The 13,780-nt window shown below is 59.1% G+C and overlaps 2 protein-coding genes across 14 annotated transcripts in view; one reads left to right on the top strand and one right to left on the bottom strand.

The window, feature by feature from the left end:
* Positions 1 to 8,062, top strand: part of EMID1 (EMI domain containing 1) — a 40,230-nt gene extending 32,168 nt beyond the window's left edge. The window contains 3 exon segments of one of the 3 annotated variants that reach the window (NR_103815.1): positions 3,108 to 3,192; positions 4,031 to 4,121; positions 7,308 to 8,062. Coding sequence is in view for 2 of the 3 variants with exons in the window: in NM_001101867.3 (NP_001095337.1) it covers positions 4,031 to 4,121; positions 7,308 to 7,432 (216 nt within the window). In the remaining variant the exon portion in view is untranslated. 3 annotated transcript variants of the gene reach the window in all.
* A 264-nt stretch (positions 8,063 to 8,326) lies between these two features.
* Positions 8,327 to 13,726, bottom strand: RHBDD3 (rhomboid domain containing 3). Of its 11 annotated transcripts, XM_059875924.1 has the most exons (8): positions 13,282 to 13,532; positions 12,948 to 13,104; positions 11,937 to 12,021; positions 11,161 to 11,350; positions 10,143 to 10,526; positions 9,119 to 9,281; positions 8,743 to 9,030; positions 8,327 to 8,655 (listed from the first exon to the last, which is right to left on the bottom strand). In XM_059875924.1, the coding sequence occupies exons 4-8, from the start codon at positions 11,306 to 11,308 to the stop codon at positions 8,478 to 8,480; spliced, it is 1,161 nt and encodes a 386-aa protein (XP_059731907.1). In that variant the 5' UTR covers positions 11,309 to 11,350; positions 11,937 to 12,021; positions 12,948 to 13,104; positions 13,282 to 13,532; the 3' UTR covers positions 8,327 to 8,477.
* Positions 13,727 to 13,780: the final 54 nt, after the last annotated feature.

Genomic DNA, 13,780 nt, shown 5'->3' on the forward strand with positions numbered 1-13,780 from the left:
GGGAGCTCAGCTGTGATGGCAGGGGGCAACTCAGCATCTTCTTGGATGAGGAGACTCAGGCTGAGGCCTGGCAAAGGGTGTTCTGGCAGAGGAGAGGAGACATCGTGTGCAAAGGCCCTGGGGCGAGGGCAAGCCTGGGGTGTCTGAGGAGCTGCAAATACTTGGAGCGACAGAGGGTGACAGGCAAGGAGTGAGACACGAGTCAGAGGCTTTGGGGACTTAAGAGGCCATATTGAGGAGTGTAAAGTTTGTGCTGTAGGCAGTGGGGAGCAACGCGTTGAAATGTTAAGTAGGGGAGTGATGTGGTCAGATTTTTGTTAGCCAAAGATCCCTCTGATTGCCACATGGAGAATGGATGGGAAAAGGGAGCAACGTGGGAGCAGAAAGAGAGACTAGACAGGAGGCTGTCCTCGTCATCCTGGCAAGAGGCTGTGGGGGCCAGAACTGGGAGGGGGCGGAAGATGGACAGATGTCAGTGGAGCTGAGAGACACGTGGGTGCTAGTCTGGCTGTGGAATGAGGGGGCGAGAAGTTAAGGGAGATGTTTACAATAGAGAAAGACAGAAGACAGCCAGGGGAAGCTGGCCCTCTGAGCTTTCTCCGTGGAAAATGGGGAATGTCTGTGTGACAGCTAAGGGGCTGTCCAGCAGGCCCTGGACACTCAGGCCAGGCTTGGGGGCACTGGGACATCATCGGTGCAAATAGCAGGCCACTTACCCAGAATATTTTTTTTTTGCATTTTTCCCCCAGGTTTTTACTTGGAAAATTTTCAAATATAGAGAAAAGTTGGTTCAGTGACTATCCTTATGCCCTTCTTCTGGACTGACCAGTTATTACTGTTTTGCCATGTTTGTTCTTTCAATCTTTATATACTTACAGACTTTTTTTTTCCTAATCCATTGGAAAGTAAGTTGCAGACCTCATCTGCATCTCCCCCAACACATCAGTGTGTGTCTTGAAAGAGCATGGATGTTCTCCCAAAGAGCCACAGTACCACAGTCACCTATAAAGCAAATGGCAACCCACTCCAGTACCCTTGCCTTGGAGAATCCCATCGACAGAGGAGCCTGGGAGGCTACAGTCCATGGGGTCGCGAAGAGTCGGACACACAGAGTGAATTCACTTCACTACCTATAAATTTTACCAGTCATCTCCAAAATGCATTTTGTAGCTGGTTTAAAAAAAAAATCCAAGATCAAATCAAGATTCGTGTATTGCATTTGGTTATCATGTCGCTGCTGCTGCTGCTAAGTCACTTCAGTCGTGTCCGACTCTGTGCGACCCCATAGACGGCAGCCCACCAGGCTCCCCCGTCCCTGGGATTCTCCAGGCAAGAACACTGGAGTGGGTTGCCATTTCCTCCTCCAATGCATGAAAGTGAAAAGTGAAAGTGAAGTCGCTCAGTTGTGTCTGACTCTGCGGCCCCATGGACTGCAGCCTACCAGGCTCCTCCGCCCATGGGATTTTCCAGGCAAGAGTACTGGAGTGGGGTGCCATCGCCTTCTCCTGTCACGTCGCTAGGTTCTTCTAATCCAGAACAGGCCCCCTGCCCTTCTCTTCCTTCTCTCGAGTTTGTCTTTTTGAGACTGTCCCTCCATCTAGATTTGCCTGACAGTTCCCTCAGGAGGAGATGCAGGTGAACTGCCCTCCGCCAGCTGGGGAGGCGCTGCCCTCTTACTGCATCTCACCAGGAGACGTGTGATGTCAGCTTGTCCCACTGTCCATGCTCCAGCGGCTCAATGTGGTTCTTGAAGGTCATCCACTTTTAGATGCATGTAATACTTGAAGAGGGCTCACTTCAGGGCGACCCCCCAGGCTCCATGGCCAGGCAGTGGCCTGAGAGTAGTCCCATCCATGTGATACGGACAGGACAGCCAGATTACAAGGGTCAGTCCTAGCATGGCCATGGACTCGTTCAGAACAGCCACGTTGCGAGGACTCTTGTTAGATGTTTTGTGTGGGAAGAGCTACCTTGAAGGTAGCAATTGTACCAAGATGCGTATTATACCTCATCCCTTCATTTAATCTGCACTGAGGAAAAGGACTTGAGAGAGACTCCCAGATGTGTCAGGGCTGTTGCTTGGTCAGAATTAACATCTCTACATCCCGGAAGTACCTTTAGTCTGGACTAGGAAAGAGGAAGGAAGGAGTGAGGGAGTGTGGGGTTCTGACAAGACCATGGGCCTTATGCTAGGGGGAGGAAAGGACAGACAGACAGACACTGGGAAGAAGTGAAGGTGAGGGCCAGCTGGTGGTCCCTGACCAGAGCCCTGGGCAGCGTCAGCGCTACTTGAGACAGGAGACCCTGGAGCAGGGAGGTCCAGGGGAGGGGTTTGAGGGGTGCTGGAGACTCAGCTGAGACAAAAGGGCGGGGCTGAGGGCTGGGCTCCCAGCCATATGTGCAGCATATGGACCTGGAGCCGTCAGAGCCCTTGGGAGGAAGGGGCCCAACAGGACTAGGGAAGGGCGCACCTGGGCCTGGACTTCAGCCTTCCCAGCATTTTAAGCCTAGCTTCCCAACAGTGATGCCACTCAGACATCTTCTGATTTTACTCTGATATATTCATTTGGACATGAGTGGGAAGACGATTGGAAAGTAGCCTGATCCCACTGGTGGAGTTAATTAGCTGAGACAAACACAGTCTTGAAGGCAAAACTGAGTCAGTTCAAAGACTGCTAAGTAAACAAGAGTGCAAGTGGCCCAGGGATGTGGCAGGAATCCTGCGGATGTTGTGAGAGCAGCTGGTTTCAGGCAGCGGAGACGGAAGAGCGGCTGGGGCTCTGGGGCAGCCTCCGGGCAGGCCCCGGGACAGCAGGAGTGCCCCTGCAGACTGGCCTCCCCCTGCCTCCAGTGCAGCGAAGATATGCAGGGCTGTGGGCAGAGAGCAGACAGCTGGGTGGGATCCTACCAAGGGGGTTGCTTCTGCCTGCCTTGTCCCCCTCCTGTCTTCTCCGAGTCTTGTTCCAGCTGTCCGTGGGCCCTGGGCTGTGGCAGGTGGTGAGGGGCTGCGGGTGCATGTCCAGGGTGGGGCATGGGCCTCCAACAAGCTTTGCAGGGCCCCCTTCCCCTGCCCTCTTCACGGCTGCATCTGTCTCTTTCCTTCACAGGGGGAGGGGTTGCACCAACTACGCGAGGCTTTGAAGATTTTAGCTGAGAGGGTTTTAATCTTGGAAACAATGATTGGGCTCTATGGTGAGTAGAGACAGACGGACAGACAGCCCAGCCCCCACCCGCCAGCCTTCCCCAGGCCCTCCAGGGTGGAGCTGCTTGGGCCCAGTCAAGAGGCCGGAGAAGGTACCTGACCTTCTCCAGGTGGGGACGTGAAAGGTCAAGACCACCCATCCCTCGATGACTGGTCCCACGAGTCCACAGGGGAAGAGGGGAGCCCCAGAAACCCGGGCCCCCACCCCTGTGGTCAGACCTGGGGCTCCGGAAACTGTGGGTAATGTGGTTTCCAGGCCTGCAGGGGTGCCAGGGCGGACAGATTTTGAGTCTGAAGGGAATGATGGGCAACAGAGCCAAGCTCCAGGGTAGCAGAGGATTGTGGGTAAAGAACCAGACTGCAACAGTACAGGGGATTGTGGGTAATAACGTCAGAACCCAGGCCACCAGGAGGACTATGGGCGATGGATCCAGACTCCAGACAGAGCCAGTGTGCAAGTCCATGGGCCAGCAGGTCACAGGGCTGGACTCCAGCAGGGCAGGGGACTGTGGGTGACATAGGCAGGCTCGAGTCCCAGGGGATTCTGGGTTATGTACCACCCTCCAGCTCTGACCCAAGAGGCACTCACTAAGCAGGCCCTCCTGGTCCCAAAGTGCCCCATGAGTGGGCTGAGAGACCCTCCCCCAGGCAGTCATCCACCAGTTCTCCACCCATCTGGTCACTTGAGGAGCCAAGTGAGCCCCGTCCCCACTTAGAAGGAGAGAACAAGATCCTGACAGAGGCTCCTGCCCCTCCCCTCAACTCCCTGGCCCAGCCTGCCCCCGGAGGCCAGACTCGCACCGTCTGCTCTTCTCGATCTCCCATCAGGCTCCTAGCTTACAGAGCTTCCTGCAGCAGCAGGCTCAGCTGGAGCTCCTGGCCAGACGGGTCACCCTGCTGGAAGCCATCATCTGGCCAGGTAATGGCAGGGCGGGCAGGCAGGGGCAGCCCCTGCCAGGAAGGGCCTGGGAAGGGCCTGGGGACACAGACGGCACCTCCCAACACTGGATCCAGACTAGCAGCCCCCACCCCCTCTTCAGCCCTTCCATCCGGCCAGCAGACGGTGTCTGGCACAGAGAAGGTTCTGGTAACTAGTTCCTGAGTGATTGAGCACCTGCTCTGTGCCAGGTACCTCGCTGGACAGGTTCCAACAGATAAGAGAGACACAATCCTGCTCTCGTGGAACTTAGGGAGCTGCTGCGGGCAGGTGGGGAGGGGAGCCCTGGAGCTGGGTGTTAAACCCAGGGTGAGGAATACCCCAGTGGAGTGAGTACTGGCAACCAGGAAAGCACCGAAGTGCTCCTGAAGCAGGCTGGGGCATGGCAGAGGGCATCTTGGGAGAGCTTCCGGAAGGAGGCATCTAAGTGGAGACTTGAAAGGCCAGGATCGGGGGCAAGTGAACAGGCAAAAGGAATAGCATGGCCAAAAGCCAAGAGACCAGAGAGAACCCAGAGGGATTGTTCTGAGTTTGCTGAGGGGTGAGAGCTGAGGCTAGATGATCTGGCAGGGCCCCGTTGGAGAAGGTCCTTGAATGTAGACATGAAAAGAGGTTAGCCCCACCTGGCTGACACAATGGGGCTGAGGAGGCCTACCAGAGTTAAACTGGAGTCTGTGGCGGCCCTGGAGAGAGGCAGGGATTGACTGCCCTTGGGGCTAACCCTCTTCTACCTGCAAAGAGGCCCCAACGGCCACTCTCCTCCCAGATGTCCCATCTCTCAACGCTTCAGTGCACACGGCCTCAGACATCACACGTAACCTCATGTCTGTCCTACAGATGGGGAAACTGAGGCCCCCAGCAGGAAGGAGAGCTAAGGTCAGAGCTATCTCCTTCATTTGGCAAAAGTGTAGGGCACACCAGCTGCGTTCTGGGTCTGGGCAGGTGCAGAGGCCGGTCTCAGGGTACCTGCCTTGGTGGCGGAGGGTCTTCAGCATCTGCAGAGGTGAGGGGCGTGGGGAACAGGTACGCCAAAGGATGTGTGTGAGGGGAAGCCTTCCTGCGAGATGGGACCCTCGCATTAGTCATGGAAGGCTCCGAGTGCCAGGAGGAGGGGAGAGGACAGCCCCCACAGAGCCCCACTCTCCAGGGGTGGGAAGGTGTGCGGGGTCTGCTTCCAGAGCTGCTCCTGCTGAGCCACATGGCTTCCCCAACTTCTAGAAACTTCTCCAACCATCTCCCAGACCTTCTCTTCTCCCAGAGGAAGGACCAAGGACCAAATCCCAGGCTCTCAGCTCTTTGTCAGGTGCCCCCCCCACCCCCCTCAGGAGGACTGGGACAGGAGCCAGAAGGGACACACTGTGGCCTTGACTCTGTGCCCTGCCCCTCCTTCAGCAGCCCAGGGAGGAAGTGCCAGGCACCTGGCAGGGCCCATGTCCACTCAGTGTGGCCTGGAAGGGGGTTGCGGGAGGAGGGGAGCAGAGGAGATGGAACCGTCCCCACTGCTCCATCACATACACCATGGCTACAGAAGACCCAGATGGGCTCGTGTTTAGACTGTGATCAACACCAGTAATAGTAACAGCTGTCACACAGCTGGGCCACCCGGGCCGGGGAACTTATATTCAGCATCCCCAGTCCTTGTAACATGCGTTCTAGGTGGGCAGTACCATGCCCACCTCACAGAGGAAGAAGCACAGGTTCAGAGGGCTCGTGACTCCTGCAATGACACTGGGAGAGTTGTGAGCCCCTGGGGTCCCCTAGGTCTGGCCTAAAGCTCCAGCTCTTCGGGCTCCATCAGCAGAGGTTCCCCGACCTCTCTGCTCTGCTAGGCACTGAGGGGGGCCCAGGGAAAACCTGAATTTGGTCATGTCAGAACAGCATTGGCCATGACAGAACAGCATCTCATGACCGACTCACAGCGACCAGACCTGCAAGAGTTGAAAACACACCAGCCTTGTGACTATCAAGACCCAGTATTTACTGTGAAAACCACTTTCCACTCCTGGTCACCTTACACACTTCACAGGAGTGTGACTCCAGCAGTGTCACCCCACATTCCCCTGGGACTTGCTCAAGGCCGCACGACTGGAATACGGTGGGGCCAGGACTTGGCCTGAGCTGATGCTGGAACCTGAGCTCTGGGCTTCCCTCTCCCCGTGCTCCCTGGTTTGGGGCACAAACTCCTTTGACTGTGACTGCAGATACCTGTCTGCCCCGAATCTCAGCCCAGAGGTTCATGGGGCACGGGGCCAGGATACTAGACAGTTATGACTATGAGGGTGCAGCCACTTGGCCTTCAGTGTGAAGCTGATGCGCAACCAGAGTCCAAGTGTTGGTCCTGTGAACAGGGTTTTGGAGGCTCAGCCAAGTCCTCCATCCTGGGGCTCTCCCTCTGGAAAAACAGCCCATCCTTCCAACTTGCCTATCCCCTCATTTGAGAAGGACTGAGGTGATAGTGACAGAAGGCTTCCTGGAGGAGGTAGGTCCTGATCTGGGTTCTGAAGGATGAGTAGGAGTTTGCCAGGTGGGAAGAACGCCAATTATTCAGTTTTACTTTTGGAGGTCAGCTAATTTGCAGGTTGGGGCATATGTCACCATAGCCAAATCAGAACTGACTCCAATAATTACTGGAGTTGCCCAAGGCCTCTGTATCTGGACCATCCCCCAGGTTTTAGAGATCAGACAACTGAGACCCTGACAGAGGTCCAAAGCTACACAGTAGGTCAGCGGCAGAGCCTGGCCTTCTAAACCCTTCTCCACTTGGGTCGTATAACTCAAGGAGAGAGAAAGAGTGATGCCTGGCCTTAGTCTACCCAGCTATGAAATGGGAATGACTCAGGGCGCACCTCCACATCCAAAATACGTTAATGAAAAAGCACTTTTTCATGGCGCATCCATTACGTACGAAGCATTTCAGAAACGTGGTGGGTTCATCCCCACCTGTCACAGAAAATCATGTAGAGGCCCTGAGCGCTGTAGTTGGGTTAGGGGATAGTAACTCCCAGGGGGACGGGCACTAACCAGCTTCCCAGACCCCCTTCTTTCCCACAGCTCTGCTTCCAGATGACAGAGCCCCACCCCCAGAAGGCCAAGGGTAGGTGGGTGCCTCACACAGACCTCACTAACCTGGCCTCTCTCCATCCCTCCCTCTCTTCTTCCCTCCGGCAGAACCAGAGGGGTCGGGGGCAAGCCTCGCCAGCACAGGCACCCCCAGCCTCCTGCGGGGCAAGAGGGGAGGACACGCGGCCAGCTACCGGATCGTGGCCCCCAGGAGCCGAGACGAGAGAGACTGAGGGTGGTGGTGGCCCCTTGGGGAGGGCCAGCCAGGCTTCCCTTCCCAGCCTGGCCTGTGCCAGCTGCCTCTGGGGTCTGCCCGCCCATATTTATTAATATCCTCAGGGTCCCTTCCACCACCTAGGCCTTTGGGTGGGGGTCTTGGTCCTGGCACCCCATGCACGTCTGCTTCCTATGAGGCTGAGCAGGGACCAGGGCCTGAGAGGGAGGCGTGGCCCAGGTGAGAGGTGAGGCCTTGCTCAGGGCCCTGGGCCTCAGTTTCCCTCTGTGAAATGGGGTGATGCAGGTCTGCGGGGGCCGGCAGGGTTGGAGCTTCTGTTGTTTGGAGCTGCCCACCCCTCCACACGCCCAGGGATGACGAGGGTGGGCAGTCTCACCTCCCGGCTCCCCAGCCAAACCTGGGGGGCCCATCTGTACCCCTCCTCGTTTTCTGGTGCTGGTTTCCTGACCCTGAGGTCAAGCTACCTGATCTGACTGGATGTTCAGGGCCCTTTATGTCACTTCTGACCCCTGAACCCTCAGTCCCTTCCATGGTCTGGGGGAGGGGGCCACCTGCTTCCACACCCGCTTGTGACAGCCCCAGCAGGTAGATGCGTATCAGCCAATAAAGGCCCCCGCCTGACTGCCCACCGGCCTGGTCTGTGTGCGCTCAGACGGTGCGGCCAGGCAGGCCAGCAGCTCTCCTCAGTGGCCTTCACTGTCCCCGAGGGCTATGGAGCCAGGGTTCCCTGTCCATCACCTGGGTAGCCGGAGGACAGGGTAGGGGGGCAGAGCCAGGCGTCCAGGAAGAGCACTGCCCTCCTGCAGTCGGCCGTTTGTTCACTGCTCGTTCACTCATTCTACCCCGATGCCAAACTAAGAGTCAGACAAGCACTGCCCCACGAGATCCAGGCTGAAAAGTGAACTGTGTTTTATTCTGAACAGTACTGGGGCAGGGTGCTGGGGGGCCACCCTGGACCCCCTCCTGACTCTCAGCAGACAGGGCTGGGGCTTCAACGTCCCCCTCACAGGCTGGGCTTCTTCTCACCTGAGGGCCTGTCTGTGCTATGGGGGCCCAGGACCCTCAGGGTGGGTGGGCCCTTCCCTCCCCTGAGTCACCAGCGCCTCAGTGCCCACCTCCCCGCCGACCAGCAATGCAACGGCCCCCTCCACTCGGCCAGTGGCTGCCAGAGCCACCACCGCCTGCTCCGTGGGGAAGCCCATGCGCTCCAGCTGCTGCAGCCTGTGGCAGGGGAGGGGATGGGAAGGGAGGGTCAGGGCCACCTCCAGCCCCCACAACAAGGCACCCCCCCCACCCACCCCACCTTACCGCAGAGAGGAGACGGAGGACTTAGGCAGCCAGAGTGGGCTCTCAGGGCCCTGGGCTGGGCCTTCAAGCAGCGAGGCCTCGATCCCCTCCTGCAGCATTTGCTGGTCCAGGGCTGCCCACAGCGGGGTCCCCGGGGGGAAGCCGGGCCTAGACCAGGCCAGTCCGGCCTCTGAGGAGCCCTCCAAGAGCGGCTGCACAGGCTTCAGGCCTGGCAGGATCGGGGCTGAGCCTTCACTGAGGGGCCAGAGGCTAGGGGAGGCCATGCGGGGAGGTCCAGGGGTGGGGGGCCTGGAGGGGCAGAAGCAGAAGAAGGCTGACTGCCAGCCACCGGCACGGCTGCCACCACCAGGGCCAGTGTCCTCGGCATCACCCTCACCTCACTCCGGCAGGATGGGCAACGGGCAGCTCAGCTGGGCCGCCTGGGGCGGGAAGGAGCCGGAGCGGCCAGCATCCAGCCAGGGCTTTGCACAGGACACCCTCCTGCAGCGCCTGCAGCCGCTGCTCCGAGAGCTCCAGCCACCGGAAGGCCCCGGCAGCGTCTGTCTGCCCGGGGCAGGGCGGCTGGTCAAGGAAAACCACATGCATCCGGGGGAAGCCCACGCCACATGCCGGGCCCCGTGCCAGGTGTGTGACGGGCATTCCCTCCTGTCTCCTCACCATGGCCCTGCCAGAGCGGTGTCATCACCCTTATCAGCATGGAGGCTCAGAGAGGAAAAGGGACCCGCCTGCAGCTACCCAGCCAGCAAGAGGTAGTGGCGTGCCTCATCCCTAAACCCATCTCACCCCGATTTGGCAGACCCCATCTGCAATCTCCTGAGCCCTGTGGGCCCGCTCAGGTCTGTGACACTGGGCACTGTCACAGCGAGGGCAACACGCTCCCCTCTCCAGGATCCGGCCGGGCATCCCCAGTCCTAAGCAACCCCCAGGGCCAGCCTGCGCCCACTGTTCCCTCTGACTGCAGTGTCGCCCCGAAAGGCATTAAACCTGTGTTTAACACACCCGCACCACACCCCCTTCTGGGGCCAGGAGAGCCCCAGGCTCACTTTCACCCTGGCCCTTCACCCTCCGCGCTGACTGCGGGCCTGTGCTCTCCTCGTCTACCATCGCCTCATCTTGCACGGCCTCAGGGTAACTGCCATCTCCACTGGGACGTCCAGGCTAGGCGCCTCCTAAGGCCCCTCAGCTCCCAGGCTCTCCTTTAAACTGTTAAATGGCACCTCTACGTGGCCACGAGCCCCCAGTCACCAGCCCAGAGCCAGAGAGAGGACACTCAGAGATGCCCCTGGGATGCGTGTGAATGAGGGGGCCTGACTCTCATGCCAGTTCCTTCCCTGGCACCCTGGGGTCCCAGCCACGGAACCCGCACGTCCACAGCAGCCCTGGGCCCCGGCAAAGGATACAGGCCAGGCCAGCGAGGAGGCCGCAGAAGAGCTGCAGGAAGGGTGGCTCGGAGCTGAGCAGTGGTGTCAGGGCGAGCAGCAGCCACGGCAGGAGCCATGGTGGCAGGGCCCCCCGGGGCCGTCGAGGGCGAGAACCCTGCCCCGCCAGCATGGCCAGGTGGACGGGCATGTACCCGCAGCCCCCGGCTGCACCGGACACCCCGAGGCCTGCCAGCAGCACGGCCAGCAGCCCGGAGGCCAGCGCGAGCAGGCTGGAGGCGTGTAGGAACCGCAGCGTGCCCAGGTGGCGCTCCTGCTGCCAGCCCAGTGTGGGCAGGAGCAGCAGGCTGAGCAGCAGGCCGGGAAGGGCCGTGTGGCCCAGAGCATGTGTGAGCAGCCGGTGTGCTGGGGGAGAGAAGGGGCTTATGTGCCAGGTTAGGGGCTGTGGCCCCTGAGTCTGGCCCAGGTGTGCCAGAGCCATCCACCAAGCCAGTCTCCCCTCCCGGGGAGCCAGAGCCTGCCCACAGCCAGCACTTTCAGCCCTGGTCGAAGGGACCAAGGGCTTCCAAACACTATGGCTACCCTCCCCACTGCTGCTTTAAGCAGAACAAGCCAGACCCAACAATCAGTCTTCTTAAGAGCAACCAACCATAGGTAAGTCACATCATTTCTGTGAACATCATTTGAGTTCCTCAAATTCTTGGGAAACAGGTGCTCAGCTCCCGCCAGTCCTCAAACCCCTAGCTCCTCCTCCCCATTTTCGGGCTTAGCTAAAAGCCTTAGTTTAAGGGAAAGCCACCAGACAGGGGAGCCATCTGAAAAGAATTCCTACTCACAGGCTCCCACCCCTGTGCTGGCCCCTCTGCCCTCCCTCCTCGGCTGTGGTTGAGCTGGGCATGCTCCCTGTCAAGGCGGACCTTCCCCGGGGTGCTGGGTCCGACCCCTGCCTGACCGCTGCAGGACGCACGTGCTCCTGCCAACTGGTCTCAGGCCCTACAGCAAATCTCCTGCCTCCAAGCCCCATGTGGCCGGCCCTCACCCTGCCTAGGGTCCAGCAGCAGCTCTGGGGCCAGGACGAGGCTGGGGCCGGCCCCCAGCAGCCACAGGGTGCTCATTAGCAGCATCAGGACAGAGGAAGCGAGAGGCAGTGCCGGAGTCGGTAGGCCAGGGGGGCCTCTGGCATGCATAACTTGGCTGAAGGTGCTCAAAGGTGGCCGTGGGACTGTGTGCTAGGGGTAAAGGAAAACAATAACAACAGTTATTATTGCAGCTTTTATCTGACCTCCTTTCAGCTACCATAGCAATAGCACCGTTTTACAGAAGTAGAAACCGAGGCTGGAGAGGTTGGTGCAGCAACTTGGCCGCATTAGAGCTCAGAGTCTGGCCCTGTGCTTAGCCACTGCTGTCCCCTGTCTATGTGTGACAGCGAAGAGGCCAGGCCCCGATGGGCCCTGAAAAGGCGCCCAGACTGGGGAGCACGGAGAGCAGCAAGTTGAACGGGGACGCCAGGGTCCCCAATTTAGGGGGGTTTTGTGCAGGCCCACCAGGGCAAACTGAATGCCATCTTCTGCCTCCCTATTCCCTCTGGCTACAGACCAGCCACCTTCCTCCCGCTCCGCTCCACTGACTTAAGAGCTCCAGGTGGCCTCAGCTGCCCTTGACCGAGGGGGCAAGGCCAGCCAAAGGGCAGGCAGATTAGGGAGCAGGTGGAGCCAGAGGGCTGGAGGAGGGGCAGCCGGAGTCCACACAGTGACACGGGACAGAGACACCCCTCTCCTCTAGCCCTGATCGCAGCCCCTCTGGCCCTGCCCTCACTTTCACAGGAAGATTCCAGGATCCACTCCACTTCTTCCTGTTGTCTACTCCTCTCTGAGCAAGTTTAGAGCCTCTCCTTCCTCATCTGTAAATTGGGGATTAAGAAAATTTACTCCTTGTAGGATAAGAAAAAGGAATGGACTAGGCAGGCCCACAACTCCTGCTGGATAAATGGTAGCCACCCTGGTCGTCCCCACCAACGGAGAGGCCTCAACACGGAAGCAGCTGCTCCAGCCCAGCTGCCCTCAATCGTGCCAATCCCCTGCCCACGAAGCAAGGCTTTCCCTCCCGTGTTCTCCCTCCTCACATCCAGCCTGTCTGATAAGCCTTGCCGGAATCCCCTCACTCTGGTACCCTAGCATGTCTCAGGACTCCAACTGAGCCGATGTCACAGGAGAGGAAGGGAAATCCCAGAGGTAAGAGGGCTGCCTCATCTGCTCCCTTGTCAGGGGCATCCTTGGCATCAAAACCCACCTGCCACTCTCTTGCAGAAAAAATATAAACTCTTCTGCCTGCAATGTCTTTCGCTTCATGTCTCCAACAGCAAACTCCTACTCATCCTTTGAAGCCCAGCTCAAAGCGCCCCTCGCCCCCACTATCATGGAGCCTACCCTATCTAATGAGTACCGCTTGGCCAGTTTTCTAGGCAGGTGGTCTGAACTGGGGGAGGAGGGATGCTCCTCTCACTCACGGCCAAGTTTCCCAGGGTGCTCCTAGCACACAGCTCGTGCTTTGTATGTGATCGTTGAAAAGAAAGACACTAGCTTTGTTCCAGGTCCCGCTCAAGGATTTGAATGAGCCCTGCCCTTTGCTGGACCTGGGCATCCGCCTAGGGAGATCGGGTTGAGTCCAAGAAGTCAGGCTGGTGCACTGCCATCTTCCTGCACCCTCACCATCACCCCCCTCCCCCCGGGCTACTTTAACAAGAGTAACTGAACTAGGATCTGAACGCTGCAGAGCTCAGTCTCTTTATCTATAAAATGGAGCTGTGCACCCTCAGAGCCCGCCTACCTCTCCAGGAAACCGGAAGGACAGAATGGAAAGATAGGGACGGGGATGATTCTTCCGGGTCATGGACAGTTGGGCTGGCGGGGGGCGGGGGGCGGTCCCGGGTGTGGGTGAGACTTTAGGAGATGTACCCAAATTCCTTGGGTCTCAGTTTCCCCTTCTGTAAAAACAAAGTGTTGGATGAGGGGTGATTAAAAGAGTCTTCGCAACCTCGACCGTTACTGGGGGGTGGGGGTGGGGGGCCTCTCGAGCTGGGCGCTACGTTCAGGGCCTCCCATCCAGCCCACCGGTCTCGGCTCCCTCCCCCGCGGCCGGGCCACGTGTCCGGGGTACTCACTGCGGAGCGCGCCCCCCGCCCCCCGAAGGCCGAGTGGGGCCCTCGGCTGGCAGTCGGTACTCTAGCTTCCCGCCGAGGTCCAAGCGCCCCGAGCCCATTCTGCTCGCCCTCCGGCGCGTGACCCCGGCCGACCGGTCGGCACGCCACCCCCTCCTCAGCCGTCCGCCGATTAGTCAGCAGTTGTTTCAGGCCCGGGTCCCTTCCCCCTAGTGTTCCCGCCGGCCTCCGTTTCCCTCCAAGGTAGTCTCTTCAGAGACGGTCCCTAGAACCAGCGGGCGTAACCATTCCCCAAACGACCCGGCGTCGACCAAAGAACCACTCCGCCTCGTTACCGAGATCCGCTCACCCGCCGCGCCCGCCCCTGCGGTGTTATTTTGGTCCGCTCATCACATCCGGGGCTCTTTAGAAAGAATTAGGACTAGAGAGGCGGGCGCGAAGGACGAGAAGTGGCAGGTCATTTCGCCTTCCCCCACCCCCGTGGCGGGAGCCCGATGGTAGC

This window comes from Bos taurus, chromosome 17 (genome assembly GCF_002263795.3).
Source record: "Bos taurus isolate L1 Dominette 01449 registration number 42190680 breed Hereford chromosome 17, ARS-UCD2.0, whole genome shotgun sequence".
Taxonomy (NCBI): Eukaryota; Metazoa; Chordata; class Mammalia; order Artiodactyla; family Bovidae; genus Bos; species Bos taurus.